This window comes from Carassius gibelio, chromosome B22 (assembly GCF_023724105.1).
Source record: "Carassius gibelio isolate Cgi1373 ecotype wild population from Czech Republic chromosome B22, carGib1.2-hapl.c, whole genome shotgun sequence".
NCBI lineage: Eukaryota > Metazoa > Chordata > Actinopteri > Cypriniformes > Cyprinidae > Carassius > Carassius gibelio.
In genome coordinates, this window is record NC_068417.1 from 36911447 (window position 1) to 36931390 (window position 19944).

Genomic DNA, 19944 nt, shown 5'->3' on the forward strand with positions numbered 1-19944 from the left:
GCTTGATGTCGAGCACGGCATAGATTGTGCTCTCCGTAAAAAAACAAAAACAAAAGAAAAATCATAAATTTAGGTACCCAGAGCTTTTAATCAAAATTAGTTTTTCAGTGTCTTGTCAATGCGTACAACAACAAAATGTTATTGTTTTGATTATGTAAAGTAATCCACTCTAATTTTCTCTGTTTCTGCAAAACAAAATATCTGTTATACACAAAAAAAAAAAGAGCAAATAATATTTTCTACAACCGAAGGCTATGCCCTTTTCCCCACTCCCCTACAAAATCTCCTGGCTCAGAAAGCCTGAGAATAGGTGCTCCGTAAGAGCCGACAGATGGGGAGCCTCATTTAGTAAACCATTAGCTGGCAAAAAAGCTATAGCTCCCTTCCTCCACTTCACTCCAATCCTCACACACCGAGGCCTGAGGATCCTCAAGCTGTTGGTGAACTTACACATGGAATATCTGCAAAATTCTGCTGAATCGATTTAGATAGAAAGCAGTTTGAAATATGAGAGAAGCATGTCTGGATTGAGGAATGTGTGGAATTCTGGAGGCATGCGTCAATTTCCAGTGAAAAACCAATGTGATTTAGAGTCTGTGATTTGAGAATAAATGAGAGACGTGACAGCTGAGCAGAATTCAACTTGATGTAAATGTAGTGGCTATCAGTTGGAGAGCAGACAGTGATATAATTGTACACAGTAGTCAAGTAGGAACGCCTACTAAAGACAAACAGTACTTCAACCTTGAATGGCAAAAAAAAACAAAACAAAAAAAAAATCCCATTATGAAGAGTGAAGTTGCCTGCATTGATAAAAATTTAGCAAATTGGAATATCTGAATGATTTCTGAAGGATCATGTGACACAGAATACTGGAGTAATGATGCTGCAAATACAGTTTTGCATCAGAGGAATTGAGTTTTTGATTAAATAAATGAGGCCAATGTGAGCATTATTGACTTCTCTCTCTCTCTCTCTCTCTCTCTATGTGTATATATTGAATTTTTTTTAATTATTAGGTCTCTAGAAGCCCCGTCCAAAACTGTCTTCCTGTCCCTCTTATCTGACACACTCTTTCAGTGGTCATAGTAACCCTTGAGCTGGAAAAAACGAGATTCCCCAAGCCCTACCTGTACCATACCTCTGACAACAGAAAATACACTCTCAAGAAAGCTTCTCCAGTGCGTGAGAATGGAGCCTAATGAGCTTATGAGTTCAATCAGGTGTGTTAGATTAGGGAATAGGGAGATATCCAAAATATGCAGTGCTGCGGCTGCTATGAACAGTGCTGGAACGATATTATATACAGTACACGTGTGTGTGTGTGTGTGTGTGTGTGTGTGTGTGTGTGTGTGTGTGTGTGTGTGAGACACAATTTGTAATATCTGTTTGCAATAATACACTCTAAAAAATAGAAGTTATTCATTGTCATCAACAGTTCCATTAAGAATCTTTATCATCCATGGAACCTTTCCATTCAACAGAAGGTTCTGTTTTAGTGGGAAAAGGTTCTTTATATTGTAAAAAATAATTCTCACACAAAAGTTCTTTCCAATTTTTCTTTGGGGAACCAAAAATGGTTCTTCTGTGGCTGTGAGAGTGTAAACCAAATGTTTTAATAATTTATCTTCTGCTTTCTTTACCAAAAAACATATACTTTTGATTATTATTATTTTATCTTAAATAAAAAAAAAAAAAACACTATTAACAATACTCATTCCAGGAATATACATCCAGCTTTTTTTTTTTTTTTTGCTACTGTACATCTACAAGAAACAACATCACAATCATCATGACCTGTCGTCTCACCAGCAGCATGATCACAAATAAAAGCATCTTTAAGAGAACTGACATTTTGTGGCAAAAAAAGAGAGACTCTTAATGTATTTGAGCCCTTTGCCTTCTCTTGAAAGAGCGACCTCTGAGAAATAATGTTCCTTGGCTTTTTGTCTGCAATTTATAAAGAAAGGCACAGTGGTTTTGAGCTGTAGTAAGTAAATATTGCAAATATTGTAGAAGAATGTTTTTATTATAGCTTCAAAGAGCAGGTGCACTGGAAATGGTCTACTGAGAAGTTATTTAGAACATCTTTTAGAGAAACACATGACCTCATATTAAACATGCTCTATTCATAATAAACACAGTATTCATATATATATATATTATTCTTTAAAGGTCTATTGTGCAGATTAATTACACTTATTTTATATTACATGAATTATTGCTACTTTAAAAATGACACAAAACAGAAACTAGATGCTAGATGCTTTTGCTGATGTAAGTACTTCCCTCATAGCAAAGCTGAACAGTGCTTGTAACTAAACCTGATAGGGATCAACTTAAGATATTAGACAGTATTATTTTAAACAGTGGTTTAATATATAAATACTGACGTTAGGCTACTGTTAAATAAAAGACAAAACAAATAAATAAAACCGCTTTATAATACTTATGTAGAACTCCAAAACAATTAACCATTGTACACCAGCTTTTCAATTAGACAATTTAAAGACATGTTATTTTTGTTTCCTAAAGGGACTGTAGCAGTTTTAATGTTAAACATTTACTTTAATTAAATGAATCTTTTCCTTTTGAAAATGATTGATTTTTAACCCTTTTAAGACATTTGTTAAATGGTATGATAGATTAAGACAAAAGCAAATACAATAGTAAGTCATTTGAAGTGATGGTATTTAAATGATATGTTTTGTCTCTGAATGGTGTGGATAAATATACTTCTGCGAGTGAATCACAAGCAGTAGCTTATTTAAGAAGTCGCCTGATGCTCATATGTGTTTTCTGAGGCTGGTGCTCTTTTACATCTTCCTATCCTCACAAAACTTGCTTTGGGTTGTGTTTAAAATGGACTTTAACCCGCTCGCCTGCTCTGTTGACACATGGATGTTGCAGTCGCCATAATTTGCATCACCTTCATGCGAAGTGCTGCAACCGTATAGCTGTTTCCAAAGCATAGGGTCTGTTGCCATGGCAAAATATTGAAATATTCAGCACCGTTCTGCCTTTATCTGGCATTCAAATAGTTATGAGATATATTCTTTGTTCAGGGACCGAACGTGTGTATTGCCTGTTTTATCTTTAGTATTATTTTGGCATTTATTGATATCATTTTAATAGATTAAAACAATGGTGCGTTTTCTTGATTGATACACATTTTATATTATTATTTTTCCCTTCTGTGTTGAGTTCAAGTTCTCCGGTAGCTGATTTGATCAGAATATGAGTGGAGCGCGGAGCTGCATGGTTTTGCCTTGAGCAAGGAGTGTTTCTAAGGGTTATGTTTTAAGACTCGCGCTCCAAACTCACTTAAAAAGCACTCCATCACAATAACATTCAAATACCCCAAGTGTCTGCATTCATTTCTTACAATTAGTTTGTTGTTAAAACCATTAGTAGTCTGAAAGTAAGTTGCAATTTGTGAAATGCTATTGAAAAGGCATTGGTCAGAAATACTGTGTACTGAAATTAATAACAAGAGCAGGAGTTGGCACCAGAGGAACATTTCCACAGCTTCCAGCTGTTGGTGGAAGTGTGCGCTTTTTGGCGTGTGCACACCTCAAGAATTATTTTAGGTATAGGAACACTTTTTGGTGGGACTAAATTGGCTCCTTCAGGAGGGTCTAACCCGGTACAACAGGAACTAACAGTGAAATAAGTGAATGAGTGGCTGAATTGATGACATGTTTAAACTCTTGGTTCCCACTGATTTCAAAAAGCCTCGTAAACGCAGTTTACATACTCCATGAACCAACTCCATAAACATGGAAAATAGTGACAGATGGACCAACACTGAAGTCCAGGCACTTCTACATCCTCCATCCTCCTGTTGTTGTATGGCGTGCTTAAATGATAGCGATGTGAATCCAACTTGAGGACAGATTTAGTTTTCATGGACCACCCTGGTGGCTTGTTACTATATATGCGACTTCCTATAACTCCCTGTAATATCAAAAAAGGGCACTAGACATCACTGAATTGTAAAAATGTTCCAATCATAATATATTCCTATTGTATCTAGATGTTACTCAAAATATGGCTGATGTTTTCGTTGGGACACATATTTGAGTCTGACGATTTAGACCTGTTTGCACCAAGATGAAGGTCTGGTGTGAAAATCATGGGTTTGTTCACACTGCAAGCAAATGTGGACCAAATCCATTTTTTCCTGCTCATATGTGACTTGTATCTATTTTTGTCATGACAGTGTGAATAGCACAAACCACATGGAATGTGATCCTTTCGATTCTGATTTGTGCCACGTCCAAATCTGTTACTTAATCCCATACAGGTCAGTTTTGCCATGCTCCTGAAAGTGTGAATGGTCGAGTCAGAATTCATGCAACTTCTTCCACATTCCTGCGCTCGTAGGATACACTTCACACAAGATTGTACAAGTCAGAAGCAAAAGCTAGTCGGAGGAAGTGTGAGGTGTCAGAACTCATTATATACTGTACGAGCAAAACATAAGGGCTCGTATCATAAAAGTTTCAAAACATTCTTTTGTCACATCCTTGTCTTTATTTTTCATATCGCCTGTGCAGTTTCGTTTGGCTTTTGCAGCAGATCGCACTATAAATAAATACATAATCACTTCATGTCCTCCGTGTTTACTTGCGCATGACGGCACGCTGCTCAAGTGTTTTTCTCGTGAATTGGTCTACCTTTTCACTGTTGGCGTGGCTTGTTTTTCAACTCTGTGTGAAAAGTGTCCCCACTAATGCGATATTTACCCCTGGAACATGATTGGACTAGTTTTAAGAAGCAATTGGGCAGATTTTGTTCTGAAAACCTGGCAACTCTGTTGCAATAGAGAATGAATACATTGTAGAGTTTAATTGGTGTCTAAATGTTAGTGGATGTCAGAAGAAAAGAGAGTTTGCCCAGGGCACTAGTTCATCATGTGGGCATCAAGCAACTCCACGCAGTAGAGGAGCACCAAAGGTTTGGGCTGAAAGCACAGGAGATAAACAAGGGTCAAGGGGATGGAAGAATGATATGAATACCTTTAAAACATCTCTTCTGAACCACTGCATTAATGACTGAGAGGGTAAGGGGTTGTCTCACACAGTAACTAGCAGCCGGGGTCAGCGCATTGCCTCGGGTGAGCACCCGTGCTGTAGAAGTGCTTGTGGAGATGTGAGAAGAAGAAAATAGTTCAGTGAAGGTTTGGCAACAAGGACAGTCAGACGAGAACTTCAGAGAGAAAACGCTGAAATGTCAGAGCGCCATCACTCTAAACAGACCGAGATTGAGGTAAAGAGAGAAGATAATGACTGCTCTCTGTCTACAGTTTCTTGTCATTTTGCTCCCAGCAAGAGTCAGAAAATGTAGCAGTGTTGTTTTTTTTCCTCTCGTTTTCTCATTCTGCAACAGTCTGCTCTTTGGAGATGCATGACTCATATACCAATGCTTTTTATCAGTTTTAAAAGAGATCACAGGTTTGCACCTCAGCTAACTATTCAAACACTTCTTGGTGGTGTAAAGCTCCCACTTGTGGACGCACATGAAATTGAACCCTCATGCATATAAAAGTCCTGAAATATTAAAATACTGACTTGCTTTACTAACAAGAATGTAATAAATAAAATTCCTGTGTCATTTAAAAAATATAAGTATCGTATTAATTAAAAAAAAAAAAAAAAAAAAAAAAAAAATATATATATATATATATATATATATATATTAATAGTGTCCCGTAACACTACAGAGCAAAAGCGGATTGGAAAAGGATACAAATAATAACTGTGATCACAATTGAACACGTATCATTTGCTTTTATTCAAATATTGCTGCTTGAATTAAAGACAACACAGAAAGAACATTCAACATTCTATTTTAGAACACAGTACTGTAACACTTAAGATTCCGTTGGTCTTCCTGCTTCTACAGCCAGCCATTGGAGGAGAATTTGACTTGAAGCTGCTCTAAATCTGCCTTTGATAAAGGCTGCAGCGGGGACCGGCACACACCGCCGTGATATCCAAACCACTCCATCGCTTGCTTCAGAGCGGGAACGCCATACTGACGCGTTACCTATAAAAAAGTGGGGGAGGGGAAATGCAATTAAATGAATATAGTCGAAATCAATCATAGATTCTCTTTTACACAAGGTCAAAGGCATCGTTTAGACTCTGATCAAACCTTTTAGGATCAGCCAGTTATGTTTATCTTTTTTCCAAAGCTTATTTACACCATATTGTAAATCTTTCTCATGGCCTTTGAAGCCCAGCTCGTGTTCAGCAGCTCTTGGGGGGAGGGCTGCTTCCAATGTTTATCATGCCTATATAGCAGTTAATGTATCTGTGGTATAACTGTGTGCTGTTTCCATGGTGATGTGATGCTCACTGCTGTGTTGGGTTCGATGAGGCGATACTGGAGCTCTCTGGCCTCGTCCCAGCGTCCTGAAACACACAGCTGCGCTAGATCACACACTTGCTGACCCAGGACATTTGCGAGGGCGCACACACCTCCCACGGCCCCTATAACAAACACAGAGAAACAACCTGGGGCTTAAAGGAGAAGTTCACAGAAAAAATGGCTGAAAACATCCTAACCCTGAAGTCATCCAAGTGAAACGCTGCATGTTTGTCAGAAACAAACCCACCTTTAAGACGTTTTGAACTTTAAACGGTCCATAATAATAAAATAAATAATAGATAAAGATTTATTTTAGAGATTCAGCAAAGAAACACTCATCCATATCCTAAATATCATAGGGAACACATACGGGTCATTTTGGACCCGTGTTGTGTATTAGAGGGGTAGTGACACAAAAAATAATTTTTATTTAAAAAGAAAGAAAGAAAGAATAAAATATGAATTTCTGATGATCAAAAACAAGTTAATTGAGCATTTCCTAAAATTCTAAATGATGAAATTTAATTTCTTGCGAAGATATAGAAAATATAAACACAGTCGGGCCACTTTAGACCCATGATGTGCATCAAAGGGTTAAACTGTCTATAATCCATGATAAGGCTTCTTCCGGTGAAAAAGTCAATCTCCGGTTGTCTCTCACACCAATATCCACCCACATGTTCGTTTAGAACTGTTCTGGACTGTTTTCACTTGTTAACGATTTCGCTCCTGATTCAGACTAGACCACTGTTTTTCAGCTAAAAGCAATGGTTTGAGGCCAAAAGCTGCATATTTGTAAGAAACAAATCCATCATTAAGACTTTTTACCAAAAATGTAAATCCATAATCCATGATTACGACAGCGTTTTAGTGCCACATTACAAAAGAAAAAAAATAAAGATTATGAGATTAAAGTCTGAATGTTTTGAGAAAAACAAGGTAAAACTACAGGAATAAAGTTAAAATATGACTTTAATCTTTGAGAGATCATTTTTTATTGTTCAACATGGCACTAAAACTCTCAAACAAGTGCTTGTTTCTGATTCTGATTCTGATCTGTGCATATTTCTGATTCAGATTACCTTTTCACTGGAGAAAGCTCTATTATGGATTATTGACTTGAATTTTGCATCAGTTTAAAATTAAAAAGTCTTGATGGATTAGTTTCTCACAAACACACAGCTGTTCGGTTCACAAGACATTAACTGGTGGACTGGAGTGCTGTGAATTATTGTGATGTTTTTATCAGCTGTTTGGACTCTCATTCTGACGGCACCCATTCACATCCATTTCTGAGCAAGTGATGTAATGCTACATTTCTCCAAATCTGATGAAGAAACTTAACTCCTCTACATCTTGGATGTCCTGAGCATAAGCACCTTTTCAGCTAATTTTTATTTATATGTGAACAATTCCATTATTGTCACACCAATATGATATGCATGCAACCAATAGTCCAAATTAAGCATTTAAAAACCTTCAGAAATTCAGTACTGCTTTCTTTCATTCACTATGTGATTGACAAGCTGCAGACTCCTCCCACATAAACAAGAGTTTGATTGACAGCCAGCCAGACACCACCTCTGCTCCTGATAATGGCCTGGCGACCTGCCACCCCCAGTCTTCCTGACAGATATTAAGGCGACTTTGATTGTCTTGATTAATCGACAGGCTTCCTAGACGCTCTCCCACAAGCTGGCATCTGATTAACTGTAGTTTTGTCTCCCGGTGAGTTATCAAAATTCATGCTATGAGAAAAATGAGGTGGATGTTGTATTAGGACTGACATGTTTGTATTAGGGACCATCTTTCTACTCTTATTTCTGTCAGTGTACTTTAATCAGTTGCCCTTCAAAGTGAACGCCAACAATTAGAATGATTTGTTTTTTATTATGGTCAAATTGTCTGACATGTTCAACTTGTCACGTTTGGACGATTACTCTTAATGTACCTTCAGTATTTTATGAGGAATGTGAAACGGTTTGTACAGACACACAGAATAAATCAACCGCGGTGTCTCCAGCGTAGGTCATAATTAACCTCAAGTCAAAATGAGGCCTATTTATAGGGCCATTTAAATATTTTTGCATTGTGACATTACCTACATCAAAACTCCCACAACTCTGTCGCCTACTGTAAAACCCCAAAAAGAGAAAGAAAAAGTGAGGTACATTTTTAAAGTAGCTGTAATACTGATTGTTTAGTCATTTGAAACGGTAAGTAAATATTGTATGGCAGGGTGTGCATGAATATAATATCTCACCGACAGCGTATGCAGCCATGAGGAAACCGGCAGATCCTGCCAGAACCTGGAAACCCTGCGATCTGGTCTTCTGCACAACCAGAGCTATTCTGCTGATCTGTCAGTTATCAAATATTGACGTGTTTTAAGATGATAAAAGGGAGGGGGAAAAAGAGACAGAAATATAACAGAGACTGTAAACAGGAAAAAAAATGCATTATTTTGACACTTATTTTTGGGAAGTAGGCAGTTTATAATAGCACAAAGCCTTTAACTTTGAATACAGCGGTTACTTTTTAACAGAAATGAACAATGTCCATAGGAATTAATGATACTTCAAGTGACTGTAAAAGAGGAATACATCTATTTTGTTTCCGCTCACTTGTGTGTCTAAAAGCATTTCAAATGAAAAGCACAATTAAAAGAACCAAAGACTTAAACTACTTCAGTCTGTGTGCATTGAATTTATCTAATACACGAGTTTCACAATTTGAGTTGAATTCCTGAAATCAATGAACTTTTCCTCAACCTTCTAATTTATTGAAAAGCACCTGTGTGCGTGTGTATACATGTATGTATATGTATATATAAATCACTACATTACATATGTATTACGGCAGCTCTTACATCTCCACCGCTGTCTTTGAGGCCGACGATATTTGGATGCTGGGAAAGTTGAATTATTGCATCCACAGGCAGGTCGAGTCCCGTGTTTGCTGGCACACTGTACAACACAACTGGCACCGGACTGGAATCTGCCACCTTGGGATTGAAGAACGCAACGATGCATCTCAATAAGACAATGTGCGAACCACAACTGAACTAAGTAAAATGCAAATGAGCGCTACGGTACGCATATATCCCATTTGAACACAGTGGAGAGAATTAAAATGCAAAAATACAATTACTCAACACCACCTTAGTGTAGTGGTTTATTAGAGCTCTGCTATCCATTCGACCGCGGTAAAAGCACGGTGTTACCACTAACAAACAGTCAGCACCGGCGTCTGCCATTCGCTGGCTCATCTGGATCGTGGCTCTGGTGGCTAAAAGACAAAGAAAGCAAAGTGATCTAGTGTGTAAACGTCATCTGGCATATATAAAGAAACACCCGAGAGAGACGTACATTCACAGCCAGACCCAGCCATGAGTAACTGGTCTTCAGGCAGCGTCTGCTTGACTCTCTTCACCACCTGGACCCTCTCCTCCGGCGTCAGGTATGGATACTCCCCATTAGAGCCCTGCACTACCAGACCTGCCCACGCAATAAACACACAGTCCTACTAACACATCTCAGCAGGAGGAAAACTACCGAGATGGCATTTTCAATACGTCCACTAGGAGAGAAGTGGACTTTAACCTTAACGGCACGAGGTTTATCGTCTGGCGGACATCTGTCAGCATACAGCTGGGTCACACTAAATCTATACGACAATGCATAGCACATATTACATGTTTACATTGATCATAACATGTCTTTGTGGTTTCTGCTGCACATGAACATCACAGAGACGTCTATTTGTGTTTGCTCTTCAGCAGGATGTTTCCTATCAGATGTCAAATAGACATCTATTAGATGTCTTTAAGATGTTTATGATTTACAATGTATGTGAAACAGACATCTTGCAGACATGCTTGTGCTCTCTGGGTGATGTATTGTATTGTGTGTTTGTCAAAGAATGAATCAGCCCACCTCTGAAAGGTAAGTTGCTGTACTTCTTGAGATTGTCATCCAGTCGTTGGTAATCCACGTCTTCACTCTGGGTGAATGGGGTGGCAATGGGAGGATAAATCCCACTTATATCCAGCCTCTTCTTCGCAGCACTCTGACTTGTGTTTCTCCATGCTGAAACAGCTGATCTCCTGCACAGAAGACTGAAGCTTCGTGTCGCAAACATGCTCGTGATCCGTCTGTAGAGGAGAAAACAGATGTGGTTAAAGGAAAATGTGAACTCCATGCAGTTAATAATCAACACACTTATCAACTAGAAATACTGACAACCTGTGGATTAGCTTCACTTAGGATTTAGGCAAAATCTCAAGTGAAGTGGCTTGATAAATAAGATATTTTTGTGATATAACGCGTTTGAAATGTATCTGAGACAACTTTGTTTCGCATACCTGTTGTTGTTGTTGCTGCAGATGTTCAAACGGTCTCGCAGAAGCTGTCCTTATTTACTCAGTCAGAAAACTTCACCACTAGTGTCTCGACACAATGTAGTTATTAGAGTTTATTGTTATTCTATTGTATCTGAAGAAGAGAAACCTGTTTGTGTAACAGTCTATGGTAACAGCTCACTTTCTCCTGCATAAGAAAGGTGTTTTTTTTTAGCGTCACTGACTAAAGTCCACATGCAACTCCATGACTCTCGAGTTTAGCTTTAAATATTAACAATATGGTTCTGACATTGCTTGGAAACCTTCTTGAAACGTCCTATCGTTTATTGTAAATAACTTTTATTTTTTAGATATGTCAACAACAGAGCTCGCCTGACAGCGTGTGCTCCCGGAAGTAAAAATCCCTTTCATTTTGAACGACTGTATATAAGCTTTAAGTAAAGACGGATGCACCATACGTTTTGAGGTTATTCTTGAATGTTTTACACAGTTTAGTTGAAGATGCCACGCGGTGTTTTTAAAAATTTTTTATTTAACAGCGCGATTACTGGTGAAGTACTACACTACCCATAATCCCACAGAGAAATATCGACCAATCATAGAATCGGAGCTCTGCTGTGCTCCGCCAACTCTTAAAGTCAATTTTATTTTACTGTTTATGCAATGTTTATGGGATTATAGTCCATTCCATCTAAGATATTACTTATTACTTGTATGATTTTAAAATACTTTTTTGCTTCATATGAAAGTATGTGATGGTGTGGTTCACCTTCATGCCAGGCTTATAACTGAACATGAACACTTAATTACTAGGAGAAATATTTCTATTTCTATTTAAATAGATCAGCACAGTTGTGCTCTGTTGACTAATCGTCTCAGTAATTCATAAACCCTAATATATTTATATTAAGAGTACCCATAGGGGTTGTATATCAACTGCATGTTTTTAAGTTCTTCCAAACAGATCGCAAATAATCAACCTTACACACAAAATACAGAGGAATCAGCAGTTGTGAAGGCCTTTTTTGCTTGTTGTCTTTCTGACGATGTATTATTAACTAATTATTTTGTAGTCAACCCTTGCAAACCTTTCCACCTTGCTGTCATTAGCCATGCACTTTTGCTTCTGGTTGTATGTGTCCCCATTTATATAATCCTGGGGCCTGATATGAATTCATAAATCAGATTTTGCCCACTAACTCCTGTATTGTATCTGTGAAAGTGCAGGAGGTTATATACAGACGGTTTTAAAGCTAGTCATCATAGATGGCACAGAAATACAGAAGATTCACGTGTTTTATTTTGTATGACACATCTTTAAAATCGTCACATGATTACATAAAACATCAACAGAATATCAATCACATGTACAAATAAAAACAATAATAAATATAACAATTATTTCATCAGGTAAACATGGATACAGTGTCACATGCAACTGAGGACGGGATAATATTAAACAGACTATAATAGACAAACTGTTCCTTGATGCAAAACAAAACAAAAACATTTACTCATATACTCAACTTATCCAAAGCACACACACTCATGTTCTTATGGTTCTTCAAAGATCACAAGAATATCACTAGAACATTTCTTTGTACATTTTTACAATACTATTCTGTATCCTATTTCCAAATCTTCTCTTCAGTATGCTGTATTCTTCACGATCCTTCACTATTGTGTGGTTATTAGTGATTATAATAGTGACATTTAAAAGAAAAAAGCCTGATGAGATTGAGGATCTTCGACACCTGCAGGACATGAGAATGAATCATAATGTATCCGCTTAAACCCAGTTTTCATTAAATATCTGATATGAACACCAGTTTACCTCCATCTACTCCCAGAAGTAGCGCAGATACCATATGGTCTCGTTTTTCAGCTGGGGTCCAAACAGAGGATTTACTTGAGCCAGTATCGCTATTAACCAGCTGTGATGGACGTGAATACAGTAGAGAATATTAATGTATACTACATACATTTAAGTAGTTTATAGCACCTAATAATAGCAAAAATGCACTGTAAACATTGTAAACAGCGAATTTGTAAAGGTGAATGCCTGTATTAGCATGCATGGTTTATTTTTTATACCAGTTACCCAAAACATTAATAACAAAATAGAGTGTTTTTCAACATAAGTGGCAGTATTTACTCAAAATGTTTAATTATACTCACAATAGATAGCAGCAAACGGCGGTCAGCACCAAACTGGTTATGATCACCCTGTAATTAAACAGTTAAATCATAAATCAACGCTAATGCAATACGGAATAACATTGCAATAACATTTAAACGAGGGAGGCTGTGGTGCACAAGGAATGCGATTAAAGATGGATGAACGGCCTTTAATCCAGCATCAGTCCTCACCCTCGGTTTGGTCCTTTCGGTACCAGAAACGGGGCCACAATCCCGACCAGACCCCACAGCGTGGTGAAACAGATCATCGGTAAAGTCAGCGAGTGCGACACCATCGCGACACTTGTGCGTTATTCTAGATAATATAATCAGAAGATATCAGCGTCCAGTTCAGTACAGTACGATCTGTCACGAATCCTTCGCTCCGCCCACCTGCTCCTGATTGGACCGTTGCTGTTCTGAGTCCCTATTCTATTGGTTGAATGGAGTTGTCACTCAAACCGAGCCAATCCCCGTTACATTGACGCCATCATCCGTCTATTATATTTTAAACTGCAGCCACTATATAAGTCTGTGTTTTGACTTGGATGTTGATAATATACATCCACTATCAATTCTGCTGTCATTATGTTAAAGCAGTATGTTTTAAACCGATTTACTGATTCATTTTGTGATTCCAGAAAGCTGATAAAAATAAAAAATAAAAAACACCTGTTAAGAGCATTATTAGGGCTAATATCTTTTTAAGTGTATTTATCCTGTTTTGTTCATTTAACTAATTTATCTTTCCTTTATTATATATTTATTTTAACGTTATTTTATTATGAGTTGAACATGTAATTGGTTTTGGGCACTCTGTATGCGATCATCTGGTCTATAGAGCAGATGTGTAGAGCACAGCAGCCATCTACTGGGCAATTCATCAAACCGTTAATTTCCCCCAAAATAACATAACATATATTTATATAAAATTACAAAAATGCAGAAGTTGTGCTAATTACTTTAGGAAATGTTCCTGCTCCTCATTACATACAGTTGAATTCAAAAGTTAACATACACCTTCCAGAACCTGCAAAATGTTAATAGTTTTACCAGAATTAGAGGGATCATACAAAATAAATTTTATTGACATGACATTTGTCAAATAGACGTCTATTAGATGTCTTTAAGATGTTTATGATTTAGAATGTATGTAAAACTGACATCTGTCAGGTATGTACACAGAAAATGCTTTCCAGATTAAGAAATCTTTAACAGTATAACAGTGTGCTAGGCCTAATTCACATGCGACCAGTCCAAAGCTTTTACAGCCTTATAATACTTTTTGGTTTGTTTGTTTACGATCTGACACCGGATGACCCTACTGAATGGTCATGAAAATATCTGAGTAGTATATACAGTATATATCTCATCTTGTATACACCGCTCATGGCAGCCTCCGTGGCATCGTCCGCAGTTGTTTTTATGTTTTTGCTAGTTTGTCATGTCTTTAGATATATCCCTACAGTCAGTTTCACCAGAGATTAATTGCTGGACATGCAATTTAATATCTTAGGGTTAGGGTTAGGTTTAATATCTTAAATTGTGTTCCGAAGACAAACAAAGCTTTAACGGGTTTGGAACGACATGGTGATAAGTGATTAATACAACATTTTCATTTTGGTGTGGAGTAACCTTTTAATTTACCGCCATTTCTTCTGTTGCAGTTGATACGATCAATGTTAAATCTCTAAATTAACTGCTCAGCTGTTATTTTAAGTATTATAACATTGATGACAAATTACAGCAATTCACATTTTTTATAAAGAAACATTATTGCATGTTTATACAGTATTTTTTTTCCTTCTGTTTTCTAAAATTACATACACCGTTAAAAATGTTAGTGTGAAATGACAGTATATTCCAGATTAATAATTGCATTATTAACCTGCACAGTAGTTTCACTGTGGGACTTCTCTTGTGTCTCACTGCACTCTCAAAAAATTTTTGTAAACAACTTGGTAATAGGACTCCTGCTGGTCAATAGGGGGACAGACAGAGAAGCCCGTAACAATGCCCAAATTTGTGCCATCCTCAGGTGAGTCATCTCCTGGCTCTAAGCAGGATGATTGGTTAAAAGTTTGTTACAGATCGAGAAGGGAGAGAGATATTCAACTCCGCCCGGGAGCTGGAAATAAAGAAAATGGAAGCAGATACAACACTTAAAATGAGACGACTGGGATTCCAGATATATACTGACGCTGCTCGACCCAATACTTCTGTGTCCTCACAGTCTGCCAGTGGGTATGATGTGAGTAAATATATTTCTCTGTTGCCTATTTTTCGTGAGGCTGAAGTGAAAGATTATTTTGGGGCATTTGAACGTGTTGCTGGAGCTTTACATTGGCCTAAGGAGTTGTGGGCCATTTTACTTCAGTGTAAATTAATGGGTAAGGCCCAGGAAGCGTGTGCAGCACTGTCTATGGAGGACGGGTTGAATTATGAGCGGGTTAAGAGTGCTATTATGAGAGCTTGTGAGTTAGTGCCGGAAGCATACTGGCCTACGGAAAGCTCCCAATCAAACATTTACAGATTTTGCTCGTGAAAAGGGAATCCTCTTTGATAGATTGTGTATGTCATGTAAAGCAGATGATGTGGCCTCTGTACGTGAGCTGATCTTGCTTGAGGATTTTAAGAACTGTTTGCCAGAACGTACTGCTGTATATCTGGGTGAACAAACGATTGTTTCCCTACAGCAGGATGCCATATTTGCAGACGAGTTTGCACTTCTGCATAAGGCCACCTTCATTAAGCGTGATACTCCTTCACGAGTAGGTTTTCAAAAAACTTAACCGCTGGTTCATAAGCCCCTCGACAGTTGTCCCAGTGGAGCTTCCATTCAAAAGACAGAGAGAGTTTTTTCTTTTTTTTTTGTCGTAAGGCGGGACATCTAATTGCCGAGTGTAGAGCTTGGAAGGGTCCGCAGCCAGGTCCAAATCAAAAACAACCAAAGGGGGTGGTGTTGAGGGGGGGGCTGTCCAATCATCCTACTACTTGTCCACTTGATCCTATCCCCACTCACCTCCTTCAAGCGATCTCTTCTTCAGTCATACCTTCACTTACTCACATTATCAACTCCTCTCTTCAATCTGGAACATTTCCCTTAGCATTCAAGCAGGCTCGGGTAAGCCCACTGCTCAAGAAACCATCTCTAAATCCAGCGCTTCTTGAAAACTACAGACCGGTATCCCTTCTTCCATTCATTGCAAAGACACTTGAGCGGGCTGTGTTCAACCAGCTTTCTATGTTCCTTGGACAGAACAACCTCCTGGACAGCAACCAATCTGGCTTCAAAAGTGGCCACTCAACTGAGACTGCTCTGCTCTCAGTTACTGAAGCCCTGCGACTAGCAAGAGCAGCTTCAAAATCCTCGGTACTCATCTTACTGGACCTGTCTGCTGCTTTTGACACCATTAATTACCAGATTCTCCTGTCCACCCTCAGAAAGATGGGGATCTCTGGAACTGCTCTCCTGTGGGTTAAGTCCTACCTCTCTGACAGATCCTTCAGTGTGTCTTGGAGGGGTGATGTTTCAAAGTCACACCACCTTGCTACTGGGGTTCCTCAGGGCTCAGTACTTGGACCACTTCTCTTCTCCATCTACATGACATCTTTAGGATCTGTCATTCAGAAGCATGGCTTTTCTTATCACTGCTATGCTGATGACACCCAACTCTACTTCTCATTCCAGCCTGATGACCCGACGGTAGCTGCTCGCATTTCAGCCTGTCTGAGTGACATTTCTAGCTGGATGAATGACCATCACCTTCAGCTTAACCTTACAAAAACTGAACTACTGGTGATTCCAGCTAACCCATTGATTCATCACAACTTCTCTATACAGCTGGGCTCGTCAACCATAACTCCTTCAAGGACAGCCAGAAACCTAGGAGTTGTGATGGATCATCAGTTAAGCTTCACTGACCACATTGCTACAACGACCCGGTCCTGCAGGTTTGCCTTATACAACATTAGGAAGATTAGACCCTTCCTGTCAGAGCAAGCAACCCAACTTCTTGTCCAAGCTCTTGTTCTCTCCAGACTGGACTATTGTAATGCTCTCCTGGCGGGCCTTCCTGCATGTACTGTCAAGCCTCTGCAAATGATCCAGAATGCAGCAGCGAGGGTTGTCTTCAATGAGCCAAAAAAAGCTCATGTTACTCCCCTCCTCATCAGGTTACACTGGCTACCAGTAGCTGCTCGCATCAAATTCAAGGTACTGATGCTTGCCTACAAGACGACCACTGGCACGGCACCAACTTACCTAAACTCACTGGTGATGAAGGGGTCCCTTTTGTACTTTTTGCTATTCGTGATGCAAAGCAAGAGTCTTTAGGTTTTAGTCCAGCTGAGCTTTGGTTTGGCCATAAGGTACGTGGTCCGTTAAAGATGTTGAGAGAAAAGATGGTGTATAATGTGTCTCCTAAAACTAACAGTGTTGGTCATCCTACTTTAAAAAAGTAATTATTTACAGTTATAAATTACTTCTCCCAAAATGTAACTGAGTTAGTAGCTCCGTTACCACATTGTAAAAGCAATTAGTCACTCAGCAAAGTAACGGTGACGTTATTTTTATGTTCTATAACGCTATTACATCCTTTAACATCTTTAATATATAAGATGTTTAAATTAACTGATTAAAAAATAAAAACACTAAGTATTTTAGAAAATGCTGTATTTATTTGAATTCAATAGATTGCAGCCTGCCATTAGCCTGACTACGTCAGACTTCCTACTTCCGCTCAATTTCATTTCGCTACTGTACTCAGTGTGATACAGCGTCAGAGCTTTCTGTTTGCCACCGGTCTGAAAACAGCCGGGCCAATCAACGAACAGAGGGCGGGCTGAGAGCCGTGACGTAGATGCGTAGATTAATTTCGCATAATCTGCAAAAGTCGTTTACAGCCATGTTCACTCCGGTATTTCGCTCGCATCATCATGTGTTTACAACAGGTTTACAGTGGAAGTTCAATCATAGATTTGAGTTCGAAGCATGATGTCTGTGCTTCCATGCGGCTGTACAGGCGCATAAAATACGTCATAACTAAACGTATCTGATTGGCTTACGGGTAACCAATGATTTTAAACTTCAGACAAGCGCCCCCTAGCAAGAGAGAAAACACTTCTCTATTATGCCATTCCAGACTCTGTCTACGAAGCAAAGTGAAGTAGCAGAGTCTGGAATTACCAGGCTAGCCTGCCATATGATATGCATAGAAATAAAAACACAAATATTGAAAATAAAATTCAAGTGCAAAATTAAGACAAATTTTTTTTAAACTTGGGTAAAAAGAAACAAAGGGAAACCTGGCCATTAGTGCAAATCTCTGTAACTGTATATTATTATAATATTATTTATTATAAGTTACTGCACAATAAACCGAACACTATCCAACTCTTAAATATTCAGTACAGTAACATAGCATGTGTTGATGTGAGGTGGTTCATAAGAATTGAGTTGCTTGAGGCAGATGTGGATAAAATATTTTTTCCTGGGCATAGTGTGCATGTTACAGAAACATTCTTGCCTTTTAACTTCAATTAACGAGAAGTAGTACCGGTACTTCCAGTTCGAGAACGCCATTACCGCTGACACTGTCTTGTTTTTAGTGGTTGTCAGAGCGTGGCAGCATGCACAGTAATGATGTCCGATTTGCGAACGAATCTTTCGATTTAACCGGTTCTTCTTTCGGTTCTGATTCTCATTCTCGAGTCAACAACCGGTTGCATCGTTTTTTTCAACTGGTTTATTGAATTGAACCGTCCGAAAGAACCGTACATCGTGCTGTTGAGCTGGCAAGGGAGACACATTCCTCCACACACCCATATGAAGAGGCGGTTTGACAAAAAAGCAGTTGAATGGCAGTTCAATGCCGGTGACAAGCAGTGATGCCGGTAACGCGTTATTCTAATCTGAACACTTTTTTTCAGTAACGAGTAATCTAACGCATTACTATTTCCAAACCAGTAATCAGATTAAAGTTACTTAACCAAGTCACTGTGCGTTTTTTTTTTTTTTGTCATTTTCCTTAATAAAAATATATATTTATTTCTTCTTGCATCTCGGGGAGTGAAGTCACTTATGCGACAAGTCACGTTTTCAGCATGCATGAAGTTCATGTCATGTGTACGTGCCACGCTGCGACACAAACGTAAACAATGGAGGGAGGCGAGAGGTGCGCATTTTCTAGATGGAGATACAGTCACTATTTTGAGTTTGTGTCAGCTAAACGACAACATTAAGGTCCGTTGTACACTCTGTGCTGGCAGCGACAATGTGTTATATAGGTACAAAAACACTACATCGAATTTGAAAAATCATTTGGATTCGCAGCACTGCACAGTCAAATTTATAGAGCAAGTCACACACAAAAGCTGGACTTCGGCGCAAAACCAGTAAGTGGGGGAGAGTCGAAGAAGTTAGTCGGGCAGTTTGTTGTGGAGGAAATGCCATTAAATATGGTTGACTCGCCTTCATTTCATGCCATAATAAACAAGATCCCTACCACTGTCAATGCCGCGCTGCCTCACAGAACAGCTTTTTTATTCTTACATGGAGGAGTATTCAGTGATGGAGAGAAATCTAATATTTTTTATTAAAACAAGTATTAATGTTAAATCAAGAAAGACTGCCTTTATTTTTTGTAAAAACGTATTTTTTTCAGGAAATAGTTTTTAAGTTTAACTTTGTCAGGAGATAGATTGTGGATGTTACTGTTAAAAATACACTTCCAATAAAGTGAGTGTTGGCAAAACTGGTTGTCATTTTTATGTTGTCAGCAGCTGCTGATTGTAACTAATAAAGTAACTTGTAAAGTAATTAGTTACTTTTAAAATCAAGTAATCTGTAAAGTAACTAAGTTACTTTTTAAATCAAGTAATCTGTATAGTAACTAAGTTACTTTTTCAAAGAAACTGTGGCAACACTGGTGACAAGGTATTGGTCTTGCTGCCGGTCCCTGGGTCTGCCCTCACTTCTAAATCTTTCAGGGCCATATGATGTGGAGAAGTTGTTTTCAGAGACTGATTAT

At 38.5% G+C, this 19944-nt stretch overlaps 2 protein-coding genes across 2 annotated transcripts; both read right to left on the reverse strand.

The window, feature by feature from the left end:
• Positions 1–5772: 5772 nt before the first annotated feature.
• Positions 5773–11143, reverse strand: hoga1 (4-hydroxy-2-oxoglutarate aldolase 1). Its single transcript, XM_052591205.1, has 8 exons — positions 10739–11143; positions 10311–10528; positions 9744–9872; positions 9536–9663; positions 9245–9379; positions 8639–8735; positions 6364–6497; positions 5773–6051 (listed from the first exon to the last, which is right to left on the reverse strand). Exons 2-8 carry the CDS (start codon positions 10513–10515, stop codon positions 5902–5904), a joined length of 978 nt encoding a protein of 325 aa, XP_052447165.1. The 5' UTR covers positions 10516–10528; positions 10739–11143; the 3' UTR covers positions 5773–5901.
• An 870-nt stretch (positions 11144–12013) lies between these two features.
• atpv0e2 (ATPase H+ transporting V0 subunit e2) lies at positions 12014–13307 on the reverse strand. The gene is made up of 4 exons (XM_052591206.1): positions 13106–13307; positions 12914–12961; positions 12570–12669; positions 12014–12489 (listed from the first exon to the last, which is right to left on the reverse strand). The coding sequence occupies exons 1-3, from the start codon at positions 13207–13209 to the stop codon at positions 12576–12578; spliced, it is 246 nt and encodes an 81-aa protein (XP_052447166.1). The 5' UTR covers positions 13210–13307; the 3' UTR covers positions 12014–12489; positions 12570–12575.
• Between the last annotated feature and the right edge of the window lie 6637 nt (positions 13308–19944).

What these genes read in the sequence shown, in the direction of transcription:
- hoga1 (XM_052591205.1), bottom strand. Translation starts at nt 10,515, where the DNA reads ATGTTTGCGACACGAAGCTTCAGTCTTCTGTGCAGGAGATCAGCTGTT. An exon ending in CAGCAACTTACCTTTCAGAG is followed by an intron (nt 9,873 to 10,310) that starts GTGGGCTGATTC and finishes TTGCGTGGGCAG; the next exon opens with GTCTGGTAGTGCAGGGCTCT. An exon ending in TAATAAACCACTACACTAAG is followed by an intron (nt 9,380 to 9,535) that starts GTGGTGTTGAGT and finishes TTCAATCCCAAG; the next exon opens with GTGGCAGATTCCAGTCCGGT.
- atpv0e2 (XM_052591206.1), bottom strand. Translation starts at nt 13,209, where the DNA reads ATGGTGTCGCACTCGCTGACTTTACCGATGATCTGTTTCACCACGCTG. An exon ending in CCGAAAGGACCAAACCGAGG is followed by an intron (nt 12,962 to 13,105) that starts GTGAGGACTGAT and finishes GTTTAATTACAG; the next exon opens with GGTGATCATAACCAGTTTGG. An exon ending in GCCGTTTGCTGCTATCTATT is followed by an intron (nt 12,670 to 12,913) that starts GTGAGTATAATT and finishes CGTCCATCACAG; the next exon opens with CTGGTTAATAGCGATACTGG.